Raw genomic sequence first — 24,875 nt, 5'->3', positions numbered from 1 at the left:
TTTTAACGTAATAAGAAATTTTAACTCACAGTCTGGATGAGGCACTCTTATTTCCCTCAGGATTTACAGAAATGGACAAAAGTATTCATAACCCAACCCATCCAAAACAAAATGCTTTATTGCTGGACCAGTATGGAGTACAGGTCAAAATTACAAAACCCAAACGTATACCTTGTACAGCAGTGTACATTAAAAAGCACAAAATAAACTGGAAGTAAATAACAGTACGTAACAAAGCAAAAACGTACTCCATGGCACTACTTGTCTGGACATATGTATTCATACTGTATCCCAGAAGAGTTCACAGCTCAGTGAAGAAACAGATATCACCAACTCGATCAGTAGCGCGTTTGTTTGCCTTTCCTGTACATTATTTCTTTTAACCTGCTTGGCATTGCGAACACCAGTTTCCGTGTTAGTTCAGATGAAATGTTCGCCCCATTCTTGTTGTAGTAACTCGCCCGGTCCTTAAATAAGGTACAGCCCCAGCATTTGCCTGGTGTGAAAATGGGAAACCACGGAAAACCACCTTCAATGTTGCCGACAGAGGGGTTCGAACTCACTATCACCCGATTACTGGATACTGGTCGAACTTAAGCCACTGCAGCTATCGAGCTCGGTTGTTATGAGAATTGCTTTCTGTGGTTTCCCATTTTCACATCCAGGCAAATGCCGGGACAGTTCCTATTCATAGGTCACAGTCACAGTCGATTACTTCCACCTCCTTACCCATCACTCGTTAGCTCCTCAACGGAGGTTGGCGACAGAAAGGTCATCTCACCGCAGGGTTGGTGGTTTTTTTTTTCTATGAGAGTTGGAAAAAGTTGATTAACGCTGCTCGAAAATGGTCTGTTGCCGTGGCGACTCCAGAGATGCCACATGTTATTTAGTGAAGCTATCGCCACGTGGAGGCTTTAAGATTTTCTTTTGTTACGTCTGAAAACACTTCTGGAAGTGAATGGTCAGCATTAAAGGATTGCACTCATCATGATTGTCAAAGAATTGAGAGCACATTTCTCATAAAGTTGGATCTTATATTTGTGTCGAATTACTAGAGAGTACTGGCCTTCTATTCTGTCTGTCCTCTTTGGTATTGGCCTTATTGCATGATGCACATGGCTACATTCGTGTTGCTGAATATTACATAATATAGGAATTTCTGGGCGGAGTAGTTCAGACGGTCTGAGAACAATTTGGTTTGGTTCCGGCTCATTCTGCTGGTACTTGAAGGTGCTCAAATACGTCAGCCTCATGTCTGTAAATTGACCGACGTAAAAAAAAGAATTGCTTACATTTTTCTAGAGGATTTAGAAAAGTAACGTTCTTATGCAGACTTGGGCATGAATTTTCAAATTGCTGGAATAACAACCCTCTTTCATCAATTTTAATCCTGTATTTCTCAGTACTGATGTAGACAACCTAGTACTCTTGATGTAATATACTGATATTGCTGTGTGACTAAACATGTTTTGCATTTTTTTTAAATTTGTTATTTGTTTTTGCAGGAGGTGCTGGTGGAAAGGGAGTCTGGGGAAAGCTCGGTTCAGAGCTTGAAGAGGCTGATGTTGATATGAACGATCCCAACTATGACAGCGACTCCCTAGATAATGGAGACATTGAACTCAAGACCATCATTCCTGAAATGTCAGAGGAGGAGATCCGTAAAAGTGTAGAATCCATTGTACTGGAATACTTTGAACATGGGGATACATCAGAAGCAGCTTTGGGATTGGAGGAACTCAGCACTGGAACCAAGCGTTTCATGGTAACCTCTCAGTCTAGTTACAGTAAATTCTAGATGCTGTGGCACAATATTTTAGTAAATGTGGCTTTTCAGTGAAGAGACTTTTCTGTTTAGAAATTGTTACACATAAGCAAATTAAGGAAAAACATTTAAAAAGGAGCATTATTAGTTGTCTCCTGATATGCAACGTGTTCACCTTAAATAACTTGTAAATTGTTAACAACTTTAAACATACGAGGATTGGGGCAAAAGTCATGGCAACTATTTTTTTTCTCTTGTAGATATTGGAACTGATCACAAACGTGTATGTGTCGTGTGGAAGTTCTGCAGGCATAGTGTGTATGCAGAACAACAGATGGCTCTGTGATAGCTGGTAGCAGCGCAGCGAGGGCTGTGAAATCAGTCAGTTGGTGAGTGTAGTGCGAGACGGAAGTAACCCGTGTTGAGCAACGCCCTTACATCAAAATAGCTGTTCTCCGAGGGAGAAATGCGATGGAATGTCACAGTGAATTAGTGGAAGCCCTTGGGAATAATGCTCTACCATACCATACAGTAGCACGGTGGGTAGGAAAGTTTCAGGAAGGACGTGTGTCAACCAGTGATGAGCAACGTTCCAGACGATCTGTCAGTGTGCAGACCGACGTGGCACGTGCTGTCATCGAGCAGCTTCTGGATGAAGACAGACGATGAACGCTACTGGAGTTAGAGGGCAAGTGGCATCAAGAAATGCACCGTCCACAAGATATTGCGTAATGAGCTGCAACCGCTCAAAATCTCATTGTGGTGGGTACCGCACGCACTGACGGAAGTTCAAAGGTGGGTGCGCTATGCAATATGCTCCGACCACCTTGCACGCTGGCATTAGGACGGTGATGAACTCTTGTCACGAATAATCACCATTGATGAATTTTGGGCCAGGGCATACACACCAGAACTGAAACGTCGGCCCGCGGAGTGGTGACATGCTGGATATCCAAGGAGGCAGAGGGTCCGTCAGAATCCTTCCCCAGTCAAATTCATGGTAATCGTCATGTATGACATTGGGGGTGTCATTGTTTGCCACTTTGTTCCACATGGCAGAACAGTGACCACACAGTACTGCAGGGACTTCCTGGTGTGACAGGTACGACGTGACGTTCGGGAGAAACGTTTGGATCTTGTGGACAGTGCAATAATCCTGCACAACAATGCAAAACCACATAAAGCAGAGTGTGTAGGGCAGCTACTGCGATGTTGGAGATGGGAAGAATTGGAACACCCACCATACTCTCCCGACATTTTGCCCTGTGACTTTGATCTCATTCGAAAGATTAAGGAACCACTACGTGGTAGGCGGTATGCCATGACTTTTGCTCCAACCCTCGTATGTTTTCACTTTTGGAAATATTACCAATGTGTTAATACATGCTCAGATAACTAGTGTAGTAACTTTGTTTTTATATAGAACTACATTATTTTCTCTACGACAGCATTGGAGATACGGGATGGCAAATGTGGGGGTTTGATTATAAATATTTACAAAATCTGACAAATTCTCAAGAAAATGGACTATGCTTAGTTTGCCAGCTGTGGGCCACCGTACTTGGATAAATGTCCGTTACTTACAACTAGGGCTCGGAAGTTGAATACCTGTAAAAAGGGTGTAAAAATTGGCAAAAAAGGATGTAAAAATGCAATCTATATTAATTCATAATTTTAATTACATACTTAATGAAGGAATATAACGTTTAAAAATGCAAAATTCTAGTGGTATCAACATACAGTGCAAAAATATAATTATAAATGGAATCCTTCTTTCAGACATGTATTTTCACATTAACAATATTTAAAAAAATGAATTCTCTGTTTGTTACAAAAGGAATTGAAGAATTTAGAACGAAATATATTTTTCCACCTAGAATGAATTTAGTGAACCTGCAATGTACATCCTGGAGAAAGAAATTGAAATTATTATAACTGGAATTATATTTGACTCAACCACACTACGGTTACAGAAATTGTAATTCTGTAACCTTACCTCAGTTGGCTTTGCAGTATATCACAGTAGTCATCTTCAGGTTCTTGCATGTAAAGGATTGTCAGTTTTAAGACAGCGTGTTGCGAAACATCGAGAAAATTCTCTCCACATCAACGGATGTTAAGGGTTCATACTTCAGTCAAGTGGGAGCTTCCTCTTCAAAAACACAGCAACATTTTTTCCTTTCAGTATTTCACTTACCTTGCACATAGTTTGATACCCCTGGTTTTTCAAGCACTAGTTTCATTTATTCATTTCATTTCATTTGCTCTCCTTTCAGATATGGTTAAGTACATATATGTATTTACTATAGAAAAGATTTTTAAGAGGTGACCTAATGATGATTTGAATTGAGAATGGGCAGTAAAAATGTTGTCGAAAGAAGGTGAAACTGAAAAAAAAGCTGTCAAGCCATGTCTGTTAGGTCAGCAGCCCAGAGGCTGGTTGGATCCTCAAATAGCACCACCAAAGGTTATGCGGTTATAAGGAAACCGCAAAAACCAATGGCAGCACCAAAATGAGGCGTACTAGGCAAGACGAGGAGTGAGGTAGTTTGCCATTGCTTTCCTCACTGGGTCAGAAAGTGCTATTGCAGCACGACTGACCCTCTGAGCAACACCTTTCATAACACTCAGATGCACTAGACGTGCTCTGAATGTCATTACTCAGCACCACCCATACCCCAGCAGCTTCCATATTGTCACAGCCATGGATGAGACTGGGACTTCGGTGGAAACTACAGTTTACTCTGGCCTGTGCTAAGAGATGGATACAAAAGTACTGTATCCATCAAGAAATGGCAGCAGGCAATGTCAAGCCATACTGTAAAAAAAAGGGCTAAAAAAAGGACCAATAAGCTGAAAAATGCAGAAAAAGAAGGACAAATAAAACCCACCATTCTGGCCTACAATGACCCAGAATGAACATATAGTGTATTATGTTGAACCTCACCTTCGGACACTTGAGAAAAAAAGGATTTTTCTTTTTCAACTTCTGAGCCCTACTTATGACAGTAAATAATAATAACCACATGTAAGCATTTTAAATTTGTTGCCATCGGACTGTGTACGAGTCAGTTTAATGTTCTGTTTTACGCTAGTCCTACTAGATGGCAGAGACCTGATCTCTTTTGGGCATCTGTGACTTAGTTTTAATGAATTTTGTCAGGTAAATTGCAAATGGCCTCCCACAAGGCCAACCCCTCGTCCACGTCGTAGAAGGTGGGCAATGGCCTGAAGTAGGGGATTGCCTGGATGGGTGGTGTACAGTGGGGACTGTGTGTGCCCCAATACCACTATGATAGCTGTGAAGGCCCTACAGGAACACTGAAAAGTGACGGCCAACGGGACTCTGGTGAAGACCTCAATGGCAGCAACGGCGGAGGAGGAGTCCTTTGGCATGGCGAAGGTGGCAGACATCCTTCTTGGGGATAAACAAAGAAGAAACCTCTGCCTTATGGTAAATAGGGATTTTTAAAGGTTAAGGGAGGTAACCACTACAGAAAAATCACGTGGTCTAGCACAGACAGGAGGCAGCCCCTCCACTGGACTTAGGGTGCTGTGGGCTAATAACTCGCACACCTGAATGAAACTCATTATAGGAACCAGACGAAATTTATGCCGGCCGGATTTTATGGAGACAAATTTTGTAGTGAAATGGAGGACACGAATCGGATTCTGGAATGTGAAAACTATGTATGAAACTGGCAGGCTGAGAGAAGAAATGGCAGAAATGAAAAGGTATAAACTGGAAATACTTGGGGTGAGTGAAATAAGATGTACAGGCTATGGAGAGGTGAGGACAGAAGAGGGCGATGTCTTCATGTACTCAGGAAGAGAAGGAAATGATCAGCATTCAAGTGGAGTAGGTGTCTTACAAAGAAAGCAAAATAGCATATTGGAATGGACCCCTGTATCACACAGCGTAATTACTTTACGAACAAGAACCAAAGATAGACCTGTGACCATAGTACTGTATTATGCACCAACAGAGGTAGCAGAAGAGGAAGAGAAGGGGGAGTTTTATGATATGCTGACATCAACACTGGCAAGGATAAAGAAGGACATTGTGGTATTGATTCGAGATCTAAATGCAAAAATTGGTAGTGAAAATGAAGGAAGAGAAATCATCATGGGTAGACACAGAATACGATAAGAAAATAATAATGGCCAGAGATTCATAGACCTATTTAGTAATTTTGGATTCGTTATAGGTGGATCATTGTTTCCACATAAGAACTGCCACAAGATCTCGTGGGTGTCACCTGATCTCCAGACAGAAAACCAAATTGATCACTTGGCAATAAGTAAAAGATGGAAACGTTCACTCCTCGATGTGAAGTATGAACGTGGAGCATTACCTTATGATTGCTGATAACTGGCGCCAGGAAATGTTCTCCGCAGTGCCTGTGTGCTGCTGGGTAAGGTAGCATGAGCAGTTTAGTTGGCAGCTCGGTGTCACATTTGTTGCGCTCGCTCGCTCGCTTGCCAACAGGCCAAGATCAACAGGGTAGCAGTACAGGAAGAGCCACACGTGTTAGCTGTGGGCTGTGAAATCGAGTGTGTATTGCAGTGAGCGAACGTTCAGATAGATTATTGAAATAGTACAACAGAATACGGGCGGTAATGTTTACTACTGAAGAGGGAGTTTTTTTTTTTGGTGGAATGCGTTTTTCGCGAAGGTGGATCGGTTTACAGAAAATGTTACACTAAAATTTCAGGCACGGTTTCCTAATTCAAAGTGCCCAAACCGGGATACCGTTCGGGATGATAAATAAATTTCGTGTGACCGGCTCAGTTCACGATGTACCGGGAACAGGCAGGGCTATGCTTTTAACAGACAAAAAAAAAAAAAAATCGATGAAATTTCTGATATAATGCTGTGAAGTCCAAGTAAATCAGTGCATTACTCAAGAAACTTTAGTGAAAGTCTTCGACAATATGTATAGACGTGTTGAAGTCTCTCTTCGAACACAAGGACAATACTTTCAGCATCTGTTATGAATTGCTGGTGTGCGAGTACAAAGTTTACTGTTTGTTGTTTGTTTGTTTTGATAAAGCGGCAGCAGCCGTGTTGCCAACTTAACTGCTGATGCAGCCTCGCACAGCAGCGCATAGGCGCTGTGGAGAACATTTTCTGGCGCCCTGTATTAGATTGAAGGTGGCAGCACCAGTAAAACAGGCAGCAGTACGAATGAAACATTTCAACTCCGGGACATTTGGTAAATTTGAGGTGCAAAATGAATTTAAGATACATTTGAAGAACAGGTTTGAAGCCCTCATTGAACAATCAGATGAAGAGGTAAATACTAAATAGAACACAGTCAAGGAACTCTTTCATGGCACATGTGAAGGAATAGTGGGGTACAGAGAACCAGGGAGGAAAGAATGGATATCGGATGACACTTGGGATTCAATCCAAAAGCGAAGAGAGTGCAAGGCACTCGTCAACTCCAGTAGAACAAGAAACAAGAAACCAGAAAGCATTAGCAATGGAAAAATACAGGGAGGCCAACAAGGAGGTTAAGAAGAAAGTGTGGAGAAATAAACAAGTGTTTACATACCAACTGGCAACACAAGCAGAAGAAGCAGCAAGAGTTGACAACAGCAATGAAGTATAAGTCATTATGAGAAAGCTTTCTAGGAGGAACTTTTCAGAGGATAAACCAGTCAGAGATGCAAATGGAGTAGCCTTGACATCTGAGACAGAACATTTGGAAAGATGGAGACATCACTTCATGAAAGTACTCAATAATCTAGGTGAGAAATCAAGAAATGAAGTAGTTGAAACCGTTTTGGAGGATGCAGACGTCTCGGTAGAACCACCAACACAAGAGATTACACAAGCAGTGAAACAAATGAAGAGTGGCAAAGCACCAGGTGTAGATAACATTATCCCAGAAGCCCTGAAGGTAGATCCAGATTTAACAGTGGAAATCATGGAGCCACTTTTAACCCTAATATGGAAAGAAGAAATCTTCCTGAGGAGTGGAAGAAGATACCAAAGAAGGGTGACCTCCCAGATTGCAGTAAATGGAGGAGAATAACGTCTCTCTCATGTGGGGGGGAAGTGATGTCAAGAGTCATACTGAACAGAATAAGACTAGCCATTGACAGGAGACTACATCAAGAACAATTTGCGAGTATCAGACATCTCTGTATATACTTTTCATTGATTTTGAAAAGGTCTTTGATTCTGTCAAATGGAGGAAAATGTGGAAGTTATGGAAAAGTTTGGAATTCCACAAAAGATAGTCCATCTTATACAGGCAATGTATGATGGATATACTTGTCAAGTAGAACATAAAGGGAAGCTGTCTGAACCTTTTGCTGTAAAATCTGGAATAAGACAAGGATGTCTACTGTCACCAATCTTGTTTTATCATGACACTGGATTGTATGCTGAGAGGAAACAAATAGAAAGCGTGGCATTCAGTGTGGATTAAATTACTGATTGGAAGAACTGGATTATGCGGATGATTTCTGTCTTCTTGCAGAATGTTTTCAGGACATGGAAATTAAACTGAATTACTTAAAATAGAAGCTAAAGAAGTAGGCTTAAAGATTAATAACAAAAAGACTAAGGAAATGTGCATAAACCATTGTAACAATTCTAGCTTGACTAGATGGAATGGATGTAGAAAGGGTAGAGGAATTTTGCTATTTAGGAAGCATGGTAAGCCAGGATGGAGGTGCTATTTAGAGATGTGATGAGTCTTATAAATAAAGCCAAAGGAGCTTTTAACAACTAATATGGAGATCTCTTCACATTCATATATAAACGAAGCTAAGGATATTCAATTCAAATGTTAAATCTGTGTTACTGTATGGAAGTGAGACTTGGAAATTGACCAAAGACATTACCACAAGGAGGCCACAAGTCAAAGTCCCATACAGGAACAGATAAGGAGAAGAAAATGGAGATGGATTGAGCACACCCTGAGAAGACCGCAAGAAAGTATCACAAGGCAGGCATTGAGCTGGAATCCACAAGGCAGACCGAGGATTACCTGGAAGAGAACCATAGACAAGGAGATTGCTGGAGTTAACAAGACACGGAGGGAAGTGAAAGCATTGGCGGCAGATAGAACAAGCTGGAGAAATTTTGTCGAGGCCCTATATTCCACCTGGAATTTAGGAAATAAGTCAAAAGTAAGTCAAACTGCAAATATGTCACCAGTGATCTTTCACATGTCGACATTGTACAACATGGAGTGTCAGGTGGACTTTTGTCTACTCTTCAAAAATCTGACTACCTCTATGGAGTTTGAACCTGCTCTTGGGGTTCGGAGGCCGCCACTCTAGCACCAGTTCAGAGGGAGCTTGCTTAAGACACTTCATGTTTCTGTGTGTATGGACACAGTAGGGTGAATACCTAGCTATTGGAAAACTGTCAGTCAATAGCCTTGGCTGCCTGTTGAGCAAATCATTCGAATGGGGCAGCCCACGGCTGGGAGTGAAGCGTGTTTGAAGTCGTCGTATCTTCTCGAGAAGCTGTTGGCGTGTTAGGAAAGATGCCCCTGTTTAGCCCCCTTCCCGTGGAAAATAAGAACAAAGTTGAGAGAAGTCGAATTTAATTAGTTGTATGACCTCCCGCAGAAAGGGACAGGAGTTATCCTGTTTTTGTCAACACCCCCAGCCAATCAGTGGGTTAGTCTCCTTCAAGTATTATCTTGTAGCGAATGATATGATGCCTTCAAAATGACTGGCAACATAGTGGCCCTCTGAGCTATTCCAGGCAGGACCATGTTGGTGCTTCCACACCGAGGTAAAACTCTTGCTCAGGTTCTCGGTTATTGCTGTAATGGTGAAGTTCTACAAAATACATGGCATCAAAAAATACAATCTGCCATTCCTCAAATGGTAAAGAACTTGGGCTCTACAGTCTCCGAAGAGGTTCAAGGTCTTTGTTACAGGCAGCTCTCGTCAAATTGACGTGATAGCCTTCCAAGACCAGGGAAAGGGCTTTGTAATAGATCTGATGATGAAATGTCTAGAATACAACCCAATGAGGTTCACGAGAAAAGAAAGCAACATATGAACTAACCATCCCATTCTATCTACAAGAGTATTATTAACATTAGTATGATTTCAAAGTCATCGGATTAATGGTTAGCGCTAGAGGAACCTTTCCTCTATTTTTCATCAAGTTCTGCACATCCTTTAACCTTATTCGGGCATTAATAAGTTGCAGTGACTGCCTTGAAATATTCAGTCTAAATCCTGAAGAACCAAATTTCCCAAGCTTTTTAATGAAACCTGATGTCAAACAAATATACTAAAACTTTCGCGGGGTTTGATGTTAAAAATTAATTTGGACTTTTAGGAAACGTTTAAGCCCACGAAAAATATAGGTCATCGCTTTGGAATTCAAGATACAACTGGATGAAAAAATGTTTACACATTCATGCTGTTATGCTCTCTGCCCTTCGCCTTTCACTTCTCTCACCCTACCTTCCTTAATACTGTATCTCGAAAATTTCCCTCAACACTTTCTCGGGGTTTGATGTTAAAAATTAATTAGGAATTTCAGGAAACTTTTAAGCCCACAAAAATATAGGTCATTGCTTTGGAATTAAAGATATAACTGCATGAAAAAATGTTTACACATACATGCTGTTATGAGTAGCCAAATTGGCATCACCGCACCTCATACTTCTGTCTCTCTCTGTGCATCGAAAACGCCTTCCGGGCTGCGTTCTACTCTAGCAACCTTTGAAACACAAACTATGAATCACTGTGCGACATCTGGCATAGACTTTACGTACTAGTACTGTTGTTATTTACACAGGAAAGCCAAGCTATAGAATTCGCTCCAGGAATAAGATTCGCATCGAGAAATGTTACATAAAGTTATATCATGTGTTGACACAGTTGTTGGCTTAAGATAACAAAGGTTTAGAACAATCATATCGATTGATCATATTATCGATTCAATTCAGATTTGATTTCCATTCAGTTTTCAGTACTACCAGAACCAGAAGAGCTCCCTCCTTACTCCTCAAACCTGTACACAAATGTATCGCTTAAAAGTGCGCAGTTAGTAATCAACTCCTCATAATTACTTTGAAAATATCTCTTGTTTTACTGTGTACTTTGTCCTCGGGGACAGTCTCCAGTTGTAGGGATTTTTAAAATAATCGCACCCTGAATTTGTGATGCACATAATTTGAAAGCTTGATATGAAATTTTATTTTAAAAAAATTAAAAACAAAGTTAGTACCTTCTTCCCAGCAGGTATTCACACTTGGGAAAAGTACTTCAAGTTGGATTATGAGTCGCTTTGTAGCATGACTGAAAGTGAAGAAACAGATTTGCGATGTGTTTAATGGTTTATTAAAATAATAATCGTTTTATTTACAACCACCTACTCAATACAATACACTTATTGAATTATAAAATAATCATGAGGCTTAAATAATGGGACATGTTTTGTTCGGCATAGCGAACATCATCAGCCGTTAATGTACAAAGACTAGGTCAGGGCCCTGAGCTTAAATGATCAAAGTTGTTAAAAGAATAACAATGTCTTTATGGATGATTTGGAAAATAACAAAATAATCAATAATATCAATGATCTTCAATTGTGGTTAAGATATGTTGATGACACTTTTGCCATTATAGATACACAGAAAAATGATAGTCACAGCATGCTAGCATCCCTCAATGAGCTTGACAATGATGTTAAATTCACTAAGGAAGAAGAGATCAATGGTTCTCTAAACTTTTTGGATTTAAACGTTTCAAGAGAGAATAATAAGTTCATTTTTCAAATATTTAGAAAGCCGATTCCTTACATCCGCAATCTCGTAAACAGGCTGCATTTTTAGTCTTGTCTATAGAGCATTAAAAATCCCGCTCACAACTGAAATTCGCAAAAAAGAACGAAACTATATCAAGGAGTTGGTCAGAATTAATGGCTATAATCCTTTGATGATTAATAAAATCATCAAGAAGATAAAATTAAAAACCGCAACAAAATTGATTCCCGACAAGCCTAAAAAAACGAAATATGCTGTCTTTACCTACACGAACCCAGGCCTATTTCAAGTTACTAACCCTCCAAAGAAATACGATATTAATATCGCTTACAGAACCCGATACACGAACCTTATTATATTCTTCAATTCAAATATAGTTAACATTAATCAGAATAAATTTTCGAACTCTGGTATCTCTTAAATGCACCCATTGTGGATTTTCTTATATCGGACAGACTGGACGTAGCTTTTTGACCAGATACCTTGAACACTACAACGCTTCGAAAAATAAAAAATATTCCGCCATGAGCACCCACATGGAAGAAACTGGTCACAGTTTTACGACAATTGAAAAAGACCTTCAAATCTTGAAATACGTTGCACCCGACAGTCAAGCGGTCAGTGCAATGTTCTCCCGGTAACTCGGTTTCTTCTCAGGGTATTCTATATATCGCTCATAAAATCTGAGATTTTGTATGTGTTTGTTTTTAACGTGGTTTCGGAAGAGACTCGGTCTGCTGAGACACGCATCATGGGGGAACCTATTCACTCAAGTAAGGACCTGCGGCCGAAAACCTCAAAAAAAAATCTCTCTTTTGTCAAACTCATCAGTTATTTATATCTACTAAACTTATTAGCTAACTTACAAACTAGCTGTTACCCAAAAGGAATTCATAACACAGACACTTTCTAAAAGAATAGTACAAGAAAATTTATTGGAATAAATCATGTTCAATGTAAAGTTAAATGTGAATTCTGGGTAGTATTATCTTAATAACATTTTTGTATAAAGGATTAGAGTCAGCGCTGGCTCAAATAAAAGTAAAATAATTAAGATTTTAAATTATTTACACTCATTCTCATTCAATGTTCAAGTTCATATTAGTTATTTACTTCTATATTCGTAGCCATGTTCCGAAGTGTATTTGATTTACTCTAATTGTATTTAAGAGATCACTGAGCAGTCACGGTCTCCATATAAATACTCGATGTGAATACTGTCACGATAATTATATTAATTATTCTCACCACATTTAAGTCAATTCACTGTGATAAAAATGGATGGTTTACTAAATTGAAACGTAATAAAAATTAAATGGGATAAAGTCAGATTGCGAATGTAAATCTGATCATATCTTTGCGTATGTATCTCCCAGACAAACTCTTGCGTGAGTATGAAATCGCTGCGCGGACCAAATTTTCCATTCATAAATCTGAACTCTGATTATTTGGTCTTTCGTCTTGAATACTGATAAATAACAAGTCACGGGCTAAGACAATACCTCCCTAGAGCCTACGACATATGGCTCCTAACTAACCACTTTCCTATTCTTTATATTTTAAACACTTCAACTCAAATCATATCTGCGTGAAAAGAAATGAACATCTATCTAACTGTTTAGGTAGTTTCCGATCCACACACTCCTCCACCTACGGCTCAATGTGCTTTAGCTATCTCCTATTACTCAATATCTCTCATATGTACGAGCTACACAACTCGTATGGTCGGTACAGAATGAAATTAATACGTATTATATTGAAATGTCACCGCACCAAAGAATATCGCATATGTACCTAGTCATGAGCCTAGTTAAACCGTATGTTAAAGAACTCTCTTGTATTCACTACATACCATTTACCAATGTCAGATAAAAACTGTCACGATTCACAATTCTACCATAATACATGTCAATCTTACCTTAAAATGGGTCATCTGCGCGATGTTCACTCTTTTGACATACTCTTTCCATATGACACAGAAACTCACCTCATGTTAATCTAACACAACGTTTCCTCGGCGAATAGCAATTCTTTCTCATACCGCAGAACATAAACAAACATCTTCATTTCAAATATTCCGTAATATACTCCGAGAAATAACCATATTTTAACACCATTCCAATATACATTATCATTCCACTGGCATACTTATTGCCGTACGCATATCGCCGATTACTCCTAAAGCTATATGCCAAACATTTTAGAATTGCCTTATTATAAACGCATTTTAATAACCTCTTATCTTTTAACAGCAGTTGGAGTTCAATGCCCTCTTTCTATAAAGAAAGGAATACGTAACTTAACTATATTCATCTGTGTCGCGCAGGTAAATTCGTGACGTAATCATTGTACAGGTAATACGAGATTAATCGAAGTTTCACTAGTTGTATAGACTCATTGCTATTAGATCTTCACAAGTAACACTTCTTTCATTTACTCATGCTAGTTTCTACTGTATGTATGCAAGTGCGGTAGCATGTATATGATATAATAGAATTCTAATTCTACACTGCCATCTTATCTTATAGCCTTAAATATCTCACACTTCACTTTATGATTCACACATGTTCTTAATTAATTCATAAATATCACCAATTAATCAGCACATGCCGAAATTAGAGTGAGGGTGTAGATTGCAAGAAACTACTCTACTAAAAAAAATTGTAAAGACTTAGCTCGTCAGATGTTATGTTTGGTCTGGTTGTCGCTCCATTCCTTGGTTGTGGTTAGACCCTCTGTTAGGATCTGGATCTCCGGTTGGACAACGTCTTCCCGGTCATCGACTGTGTCATATGGCTGGCCGGTCCATTCCTCATCGGCTGGTCATCTGGCTGGCCGGTCCATTCCTCATCGGCTGGTCATCTGGCTGGCCGGTGCCTATCCCCAGTTCAGTCCATCATGTAGATTTAGCAAGCAGTCATCATTCCAAATCTGCAGACAGCGTAGAAAATTCCTTTTGTGGAGCAATCAGTCATGATGTATTCCATTGTTCTACTGCTTATTCTAAATGACGAAATTTTCTTCAGTTGGGATAAATTCTCCGTGTATATATATATATTAAGTTTATAACAACAGGGGTAACTTTCTTCCCATACGAATTATCGGTCCTCCGATATAGTGAGTCCTTCTTCGCCAATCGCAGAGTGGTTGCTCACCGGATCCAAGTCAGATGTTTCTCACCGCGATTTACTTATTTTTATAATATCTCGTCTCTTTTATAATGTACGCCGGTGAATTATTTTGTCAGATTTGATCGTCGATCGTAAAATAGTCAATATCTTCTTCAGAAGTTAATTTTCCTTCCTTTTCTTTCATTCCGGATTTCAAACTCCAATTGTGCCATAATCTACTCCATTCATCTAGTATTGCTAGAACTCTCCCTATATTCAAGATCGTCGTTACTCTTTAACAAGTCCATCATTGGTGTTCTACGTTGCATACGATTTTAGTTTTACTGCTAGCGCGCGAATATGGACTAGTTCAACTTGTATTTCCTTCTGGCATTGTGATTATCTCTCCTACAGAATTCGCAACTATTGGAGATAACGTCATATCAACATTTGTTTTGTCGTCATGCGCCTTTTGACTGGTTCAATTTGACTTGTACTATTCATCGAACTCTATTTCAACTTTTGTTTTTACACAATTGAAGGAACTCCATCGTCAATAATTAATCCACGCTTCACGCATTGACGTATATTTTAACGTCCACAATATCTATTTTTACTTTAACAACCTCATGGTTGTTTTTAACTTCACAGACTGCCATCGTTCAATGTATTCCACCACAAATTCTTCCTGTTAATCTGTACATATTGTTACAATTTAAGTCTAATGTTATCATATTACTTTTTATTACGACATTGTTATTCTTTTAACAACTTTGATCATTTAAGCTCAGGGCCCTGACCCAAAACATGCCCCATTATTTAAGACACCTCATGTTTCTTTTATAATTCAATGAGTGTATTGTATTGTATTGAGCAGGTGGTTGTAAATAAAAGGATTTATAATTTTAATATATCATCCTCAGTACGGTTATGTTATGAGATTAATTACATGTTTAATGGTTTACGAGTTATTTGAGGAGAATATTTTAGCTGACTTGGCCTGTTTGAGGTCTTGCACAATTTCTCACCCTTGAACAAGCTATAATCAATACTACACATTTCTTAATACTTGAAACGTTTTGAACTTCGAGTTACGTGACAGGACGCATAAAGGGAGGTAATTTTGGAATGTCACTTAAGAACTTAAGGGAAATTTTCTCTCTTGTAGATACTTTTGTTGACGTAATGTAAGAGGCTGTGTGCATTGAATTATTATTATTATTATTATTATTATTACACAATAAACCTCATGATAAAACTAAGCAGCGGAGAACATCAAATGTGAATCAGTCTCTACCATACAATCTAAGAACACATTGATTTTTGAGATCTGTATTGAAGCCAGAGAATGTTGTTATTGTTTAGCTGTTTAGTTTCACTGTGTGTGTTTCTGATTTTTTTTTTTTTTTGTTACAGATTTTATAAAAGATGGAAATCATTAGATTTGAGTATGCTCTGTGTAGTCGTCGGTTTTGTTGTATGGAAATAACAGTTAGTTCCATGGCTGATGTGGTTTTGTCAAGGCAGTGAAACTACGAAAGGTTATATAGTGTAACCTTTTGTCCACTTATGAGTAGTAAACAAAATAACATTTGTCAGAAATACCCCTGATAATATCTAAAAAGCTCTTATGTGTTAATTCTACTTTCTCTAATGTACTTGGACATTTTACTTATAACTGCTTGTGGGTAGAGACGAGTGCTCCAAAAGCAAGCTTAGAATTTGAAGCACAGGGATTCAACTTTTCACTTCAAAAATTCCAAGTACCTTGTCTGGGATCAAAGGGAAGAATATTAGAATACAAGAAAATATCCATATGCCCTCCTGGTGGCCACGATTGTTAAGGCGTGAAGTTCACATGATCTTACACTATGGTTGGTTTGAGTCCCATTGGTCAAAACAATTTCACCATCAGAATGTTGGCCAGCAGGGTCGGGGTGGTTACAAATCACCAGATTGTATACCTAAAGCCTGGATTAAATTCCAAACCTCTTCGCAGTGATCATATGAAATGAGGGCATATGGTGCTGTTGATTGTGATTAGCTTGTTGGATGGGGAGGTAGAAGTTCGAGCAGACCCTTTCGTGCTATTCGACAGGATTAGGCTGTGGATCGGCACTGGGTTTCACCCTCTCCCTTCCTACTATCATATATCACATCATTCATTTCATATCATTAACTCCTCTGATGAGGTTGACGTCACGAAGAGCATCCGGTCGTAAAAACTTGCTATGAAGATCCATCTCACTTCATACCCAATCCCTCAGAGAAACAAGACAAGGGTTGGATATACATCCATATCATACATTATACTTTTAATTATACCAGATTTTCTGCTCTGTGTATTCCCTTCATTTTCCACTGTTGGTAAAGCTTTTGCATTATCAGGTACTTGTTTATCAGATCAGGGATTTTTACCTGGACCTGGGGGCTGGTTTGAGGTCCACTCAGCCTACGTGATTAGAATTAGGAGCTGTCTGACGGTGAGATGGCGGCCCCGGTCTAGAAAGCCAAGAATAACGGCCGAGAGGATTCGTCGTGTTGACCACACTACACCTCGTAATCTGCAGGCCTTCGGGCTGAGCAGCGGTCGCTTGGTAAGCCAAGGCCCTTCAAGGGCTGTAGTGCCATGGGGTTTGGTTTGGTGTGGTACTAGTTAACTGATTTCATTCCAGTCATAAGACCTCTGTACTAATGTTTCTGAGTTAGGCTGAAGAGATGGAGAAACTGTGAGACAGATACATTTACTTCACTCTTTTTTTATTAAATTACAGTTTTCTTACAATGCTTGATGTGCATAAGCTGCTGCTTTACCCAACGTGCTGTTAGAGTTGTATGGCGGTGACTGATGTTCTCAGCTGCTCAGTTTTATCAGCCTCCAGCAGCCGGTGCTTGGTTCCTTTTTCTTTTAATCGCTTTTAATCCCTTTCTTTTAATCGCTCCTGCTTCTTCTTTGACATCTGCATGCTTTCAAGGCTTCCATACCTCACCTTTCTCACTCTATGAAAAAAGAAAGACCTTAAGAAAGAAAATTTCTTTCTGTATGAAGGAATTACCATTGACGATTTTATCTCAAAGGTTCCTGCTTACTAAAATTGCCTGGGGGTGGGGTGGGGTGTAGAACACATAATATTCTTCTGAAATAAATGATTTTTATTGTGCATATTTCATGAAACATCAGCACTAATACACATGATATAGAAATAACAGAGTGACTGCCAGACCTTGAGCAATAAAGCAACGTAATGGTGGCAACTCTGCACCTGCAGCCTATTGTTCATGTTTCACTCTGGCAAGTCCATTTGAAACCCAGACAAAAATATAACTTACTTCAAGCCCTCCTTCCTTGTTATCGCTCTAAGCAGCTCGAGCTTACTCCACTCCTGTACTTCTTGGAGACACTGTGTTTCTGATAGGCAGCCAATAGGATAATATTCACTTAAAGTGTGTACAAACTGACAAATTTGTTCAGTCAGCACATGGCCCTGGTAGAGCCATAAATCAGGACAAACCACACCTTATCTGCCCAGTTGGAATAACTTTCCAATGTTGTTTATTCTTGTTATAACAACAGAGGAGGGGGTAATTTACTTACAGGGGAATTATATACCCCATCCCCTGCCGGATAATGCCTGAAATAAACACTTAAGCTATATGATCCTTCTTCCCAACACCATTTCTCTCTTGATTTTGCACCCTTGATACAACTGAACCTTCTGATCAGATTTCAAGGATTATTTTCCAGAAAATGTAAAATCATTCTTACCATAGTGTGGAAACCTGGGTTAGAGTAACCAAAGTTGTTTTTGCTCTCACACTTGTACAGGGAAAAAAAACTTTAGGTCGGTTATTTTACATTTTTAAATGTTGGTTTGTTTACACCTTATACTATTTAAGAAAAGTTTTAGTTTCTGATGTGTGCTCAAATAAAATAGGCATAAGTCCTTTTGTTGATTCCTGTAATAATATTGAATTAACAAGAACAGTAAGGTTAAAACTTGCTACACTTGATATGAATAGTAGCTTTGCTCAAATATAAATGCAGTACAGGATCTGAAATTATACCAGATTTTCCTCTCTGTGTTTTTTCTCCATTTTTCACTGTTGGTAAATATTTCATATTATGAGGTACTTGTTTACCAGTTTCATTCCACCCATAAGACTTCTGTACTAATGTTTCTGAATTGAGCTGAGGCAAGGGCGCCCATAGGATAATTTGTAGGGGGGGGGGGTTAGACCTGGGGGGTTTGTAGTATTTTTATTTTGGAAGATGAATGGGAACTTGTATTCCATGGTAGAGTACCACCTACAGTATCCCCTACCACTTCTATGTAATACTGACTTTTAAATAATTTTCTTGAAAGAAAAACACCCGACTATATTAGATTTTTTCCTTTCCCTGAGAGCTGGGGTGGGGTGTCCCTTGCCACCCGGGCATGGGCGCCCTTGGGCCGAGGATATGCACACTTGCATCCTTAGAGAATCCTATGGTGAAAAAATTCCTCCCTAATTTTTTTTAGAAATTAGCCCAAATATCCTAATTTTCATGGAATTACCCAGGGGAAATAGATACTAGAAATACCGTCTGACCAGAGATGTTTTTCTTTTAATTTTCTGAGGTTTATAAGTCGTCTCTGATGTAGTATAATGTCGTAAGAGAGGCCAGTTATATGTATACAACTGCCATCTTGAATTTCAACAATACTAACATACTTCTTTGCACACAGTTTCTACCACCACTGAGCTAGTCGTTCTAAGTTCATCTGGTGAAGTTTTGAGACATTTAAACTCTTCAAAATATGCACTGGTCATAATGACTGGGTCGGTCTTGTGTGGTAAAAACTTCAGTAACTCTCGCCTTATAGCCTATTTATGATATATTAGTTAGATTTAAAAAAAAATATTTGGGGAACTCCCATTACTGTAATTCACTAAAAGTCTTTAAACTTAGATGTAAAATAAAATTAAAACGCAAACATGCTGGCATTCTTGATTTAAGTGGGAGACTCCTGGTTCTTCATCCTTTCTCTACCTTGCCTGATCACCGAAACGGTCTGCTGATTTTGAGAGCAGATGTAGCATTCTTGTATTGTTTTTAAGCCTCATGCTTTTCCTTATTTTATCAATTGCAGAATAGAATTGATGTTCATTGAGCAATGATGATGTTAAGTATGACAGACTCTGACAGACTCTGTGAGGTAACACATAACGATGTAGAATAAAAAATAATATTTAATACATTTACAAAGGTAAAGATGCAGTTTAGGTCAATGCCTTCTGAAAAAGAACTTTAGATAAATAATTAACCTTAAAATTTGTTCAACAAGGCAGAGTGCTTTGAGTAAAAATCTAGTTCAGAATTTTTGAAGAGGGGTGAGTGATAAGTCGTGTGTTCTAAAGCTTGGATATGTGTTGTAGTTTAGCACTATTAAAACAATGTGCGTGTTCTGACAGATCCCAGCGTGGTAGTAAGAGGTGTCACTTACTATGGCAACCAGTATATGTCCCCCTTTTAAGCCAATTCCAGCTAGACATGCGCTCGCCCTTTTCCTACCCTCTCTGTCTTAAAGCTCCGCGAGGCGGTCGGTCCGAGTTCCACGTTGCCATTTAGTATACTGTAGCATATGTGGCTGGATTATATAACTGTCTGCTTTGAGTGATAGCATCATTATCTGTATTGTGTGTATTTTGAAATCAACTAAATAATTTTTAGTGCTATTGTGTTTATGTTTGTGTTGGTACGTGTATGGTTTAGTGTACAGTAGTGGAGGACAAAGCATGTGAGATTTTAGAAATTAAGAATCATGACCTGTGGTCAAAATACATAAGGTTTCCTTTTGCTTCAGATTTCAATAAACAGAGGTCCCATGACTAACAATCGGAAGTTTAAAGGGATTCGAAACAACAATATGAAAGACATATTTTTACCTATCACAGCTCTCATTTCAATTATAGCTGGCATTTTAAATTGTGCCGATGTCTATGGCAGGATCCAAACAATTTCTCCTCTTTATTTATATATACACACAGAAAAAACCTCTTAGCTATTTCTCCCATCCTCTAGTGGATTTGAACCCAGAATGTTGAGCAGACCAGTCACAGTGCCATTCTGCTGCTGAAATGTACCTAAAAAGGTGAGTTGTTTGTCCTTGTGTCCTAATGTAAATCGGTGCCAGTATTTCTGAAACGAGTAGTAGGCCTATACGGTAACGTGTTAAAAATTCTTGAATTGATGCAAGTTAATAGTAAAAATAAGTGTTTTGTGCTTTACAGATTCCAATGCTGGCCGTCGAGATTGCCCTGGACCACAAACCGTCACATCGCGAAATGACTTCTGTCCTCATATCCGATCTGTATGGGCGCGTCGTCAATCAGAGAGACATTGCCAAAGGTAATTTGTCCTGACTATTCAAATGGAATTTTTATGTACATTATTGATAAGAGAAAGAATGTAGTTGAAAAATTGGCTTAGTTCTGTTTTTCTGGATGTAAGTTACGTCGGAGCATTTTGCTGGCTGATGTATGTTGGTTCATCCCAGGGCCTCTTGGTGTGGCATTACTCCACTTACTTCCCCTTCCTTTCTTCTTATCTTGATTGATATTTTTGGGAGTCATTTTCAAACCTTGAGTTTTATAGAGCCCCGATTCTGGAGTAATCACTTATTCCTTTCCTTTGCTCCTACTGATAATGGAAGATGTCGGCGATTTGTGGCTCCGATATGGTTATAGTCTATTTCTTCACATTTGAATAAACCAAGCTCAATAGCTGCAGTCACTTAAGTGTGGCCAGTATCCAGTATTTGGGAGATATTGGGTTCGAACCCCACTGTCGGCAGCCCTGAAAATGGTTTTCCATTTTCACACCTTAATTAAGGCCACGGCCGCTTCCTTCCTACTCCTAGCCCTTTCCTGTCCCATTGTCGCCGTAAGACCTATCTGTGTCGGTGCCACGTAAAGCAAGTTGGAAAAAAAAAAAAACCCAACCATTTGAATAATTTTATATTACATTTACAATTGATGCCTTTATAGAGTTGTTCCCCCAGTTAATCCTCTTGAATTCCAACTTTATCTTCCTGTTTTGATCTTTCTTATTTAATGCAGACAGCACGGAATATAAGTTACTGCCAATTCGAGCAGCTCGTCTCCTTATTCCCAAGTCTTCCCAGCCCAAAGTTTGCAAATTTTAGTAACGCTACTCTTTTACAAAGACTTAATAACAATAAAAAATCTTCCACCTTTTTGATACTTATATTTGCATTTTGCCAAATCAATTAATCATACACAGTACATGTTTTGTTATTTTTTAGAACATTAATAAGGTGGAAATTTACTGTTATTGATTCATTGTGAATAGGATTTGATACGGGAAATGAAGCTGAATTCTTGCAACTAGTTCTCGATGCCGTTGCTTATTTTCTTCAGTCCACTTCCTGCCTGTTGGAAGTTTAGATTTTTCTTGGAAACATCTGTGTTTTAGTTTTTTTCAAGGGGGGCATGTTCCCAGATATCATTGTAATTCCCACTTCTTGTAAATGTGTGCCCACCTCAGTCATCATCGTCATCATCATCATCGTCATCATCATCATCATCATCAATGTCCCACACCAGTCGCTTGGGTGTGGTTAACAAGCCTCCTCCACTCCTTTCTGTCCTTCCGCTTTTCCTGCTCCATTACTTCCACCACATCCAATCCACTTCTCTAATGTCCTTCCAAATCTGATCCATCCACTTCTTGGTCTTCCAACTTGTCACCTTCCCTTCTCTTTCCAATTCCCTTCTGGCTACCCGTTCCTTTCCCATTCTTTTTACATGTCCGAACCTTCTCGGATCCACCTCACTGAATCTTATTATTTTTATTATTATTATTTTTAACTCTTTGAGTGCCAAGGGATGATTTTTCATTCCTCCATGAACTCGCCAAAAGTGCCAGGAATGATACGTCATCCCTCTTGCAGGCTCTTTTAGAAACCGTCGTAGTTCGTTCTCCTTTTCCGTTAGATGGTAGGGGTATATTCTTACCAAGGAAAGTGTGTAGTCTCCAAATTTACCACCAGGAGATGCATAAAATTATTTGCTTTCATGTAACGAACATTTAAAAATGTGAAGGCCATGTCTGCACACCTTGTGCACATGTCTACAGTGATGGCGGACTTACGGGACAACGTATTTACAAACAATGATGGTCTAACTCATTACATACATTGTATAGGGAATGACGATGATAATGTCGAGTCAGAAAGTGAACTGGACTTCGTAATAGTGTTGAAAACACTTCTAGTGAGGTTATAGTCAGCGAGTGTGATTCTGAAAACGATTTTGTAAGTAGAACACCGCCAGTTGCCAAGGTTAGAGATAATTTGGAAAGTAACAAAGATTTCCACTGTAATATTGGTATTGACAATATCGTATCTCAAATTGCCATTATTCAGTGAAGTTACTTGTGATAGTGATTTACCATACCAACCACCTCACTCTTTCCTCGATTTGCCTGGACCAAAACATGACCCTCTTCATGATGCTGAACCTATAGCTTTTATTTTGAATTTTATGACATATTATCACTGCGAATAACAATTTTATCCAAAGCAAGAGTCAAGAGTCTTTGCTACAAGAAATACCATCAGTTAGTGTGTCATACCGATTTTTAGAGCTAAATAAAATATTTGCCTTAAAATGTAGATTTTCATTAATTGTATACTAAATTTTTAAATTCATTATTTATTTTAATTTTAATTATAAATGATTTCAGGTGTAAAGTCCCATTAATTCAAAGGAACATTCCTTTTATATAATAGTAAAAAGTTTCACTGAAAATGGGTATAAATTGAGAGAGTGATGAATTTTTTTATAGAGAGTTTCAAATTGGACAATAAAGTTTGATGGCACTCTTGGCTAGTAACTAATAAATACATACGGCACTGAGAGGGTTAAATTCACTATAAATCTTGTTCCATATTGGGGACATTGATTCTTAACTCTTCGTTCAGGTGTTCCATTATAAATTCTATAACCTTGTGATTCAAAAGGTTCTTCCACAGTGTTTCTTATTTCTTGAAGGCTCACTATTAAAATTTGTTGTTTATCGAATTCATCTAATTCATCCGAATAATTAAGAGGGAAAAAAACTTGAGAACCTAGTAGCACGATGCTGTAAGTTTGTAGCTAATTGCTGGATAACTTACAAATATCATGTAATGGGAAATAAATTATGTTGGTCATTGGGTTTCGTCTTCTTTCAGCCTTTGACTTCCTCCTGAAGAACTTGCCCGACCTGATCTTAGACACTCCCGACGCGCCCACAGTACTGGGGAACTTCATTGCCCGTGCTGTAGCCGATGACTGCTTGCCACCTAAGTTTGTTCAGAGCTACAAGGACAAGGTTGACTGTGAACATGCCAAGTAAGTACATGCAGCTACAGAACTTCATTTTCTATACGTTTAAGAGGGAAGTGTATTTTTATGCATTTTGTTCATTCTTGGCAGACAAGCTCTGGCCCGTGCAGACACGTTGCTGTCCATGAAGCATGGCCTAGTGCGATTGGACAACGTATGGGGCGTGGGTGGTGGGCTGAGGCCCGTCAAGTACCTGACCCGCCAGATGACTCTGCTCCTTCAAGAGTACTTGTCATCTGGCGATCTGCACGAGGCACAGCGCTGTCTGCAGGATCTCGAAGTGCCCCACTTCCATCATGAACTGGTTTACGAGGTAATTAGCTTTTAGTTAGGAACATTTTGTATCATTAGACTAATGTTTATTCAATTAAATGAATTCAGAAGATTTGAGAAGAGCGAGGCCACCAAACAAATGTTTTGAGATAATCATTGTGCAAGGTTTGCACATCCATAATCTCTTAACAGGGCGTGACGAGTTAATTCGTCTACTGATAGTTGTTACTCAATCAGGTAATGTTGAGTTAAGTCATCTAGAGCCTTCGAAAATTGTTAACTGCTGGGCGGAACGTGTTATTTCGTCTCTTATTGTTGTTGAGTGTAGTTCTTTGATCGCTTTATAGATGTCCATAGGTTTCAGACTTGCTGTGCCACAGTACACGCCAATATTTCATTTTATTTGCTTCCATACATAATGGCTAAGCGCACTAATTTGGATGATAAACTATTCTTCATCTCATTGATTCAGATGACGAATTAGATGACAACTCTTTTGGATAGCAACGATAGGACAAGTGGTGAAAATGACAGTAAACTTTCTTCTGAAAATGTAACAGAGGGAGATGATTTTAGCTT

General features: G+C 39.0%; 1 protein-coding gene across 1 annotated transcript in view; it reads left to right on the top strand.

Moving 5' to 3' along the window:
- Positions 1-24,875, top strand: part of Pdcd4 (Programmed cell death 4) — a 374,027-nt gene that overhangs the window by 266,258 nt on the left and 82,894 nt on the right. The window contains exons 2-5 of the mRNA XM_067136088.2: positions 1,506-1,765; positions 20,904-21,021; positions 23,870-24,029; positions 24,114-24,336. Coding sequence (XP_066992189.1) covers positions 1,506-1,765; positions 20,904-21,021; positions 23,870-24,029; positions 24,114-24,336 — 761 coding nt within the window. The remainder of the gene's footprint in view (positions 1-1,505; positions 1,766-20,903; positions 21,022-23,869; positions 24,030-24,113; positions 24,337-24,875) is intronic.

Source organism: Anabrus simplex, chromosome 1 (assembly GCF_040414725.1).
Source record: "Anabrus simplex isolate iqAnaSimp1 chromosome 1, ASM4041472v1, whole genome shotgun sequence".
Taxonomy (NCBI): Eukaryota; Metazoa; Arthropoda; class Insecta; order Orthoptera; family Tettigoniidae; genus Anabrus; species Anabrus simplex.
This window is presented reverse-complemented; position numbering and strand designations above follow the sequence as displayed.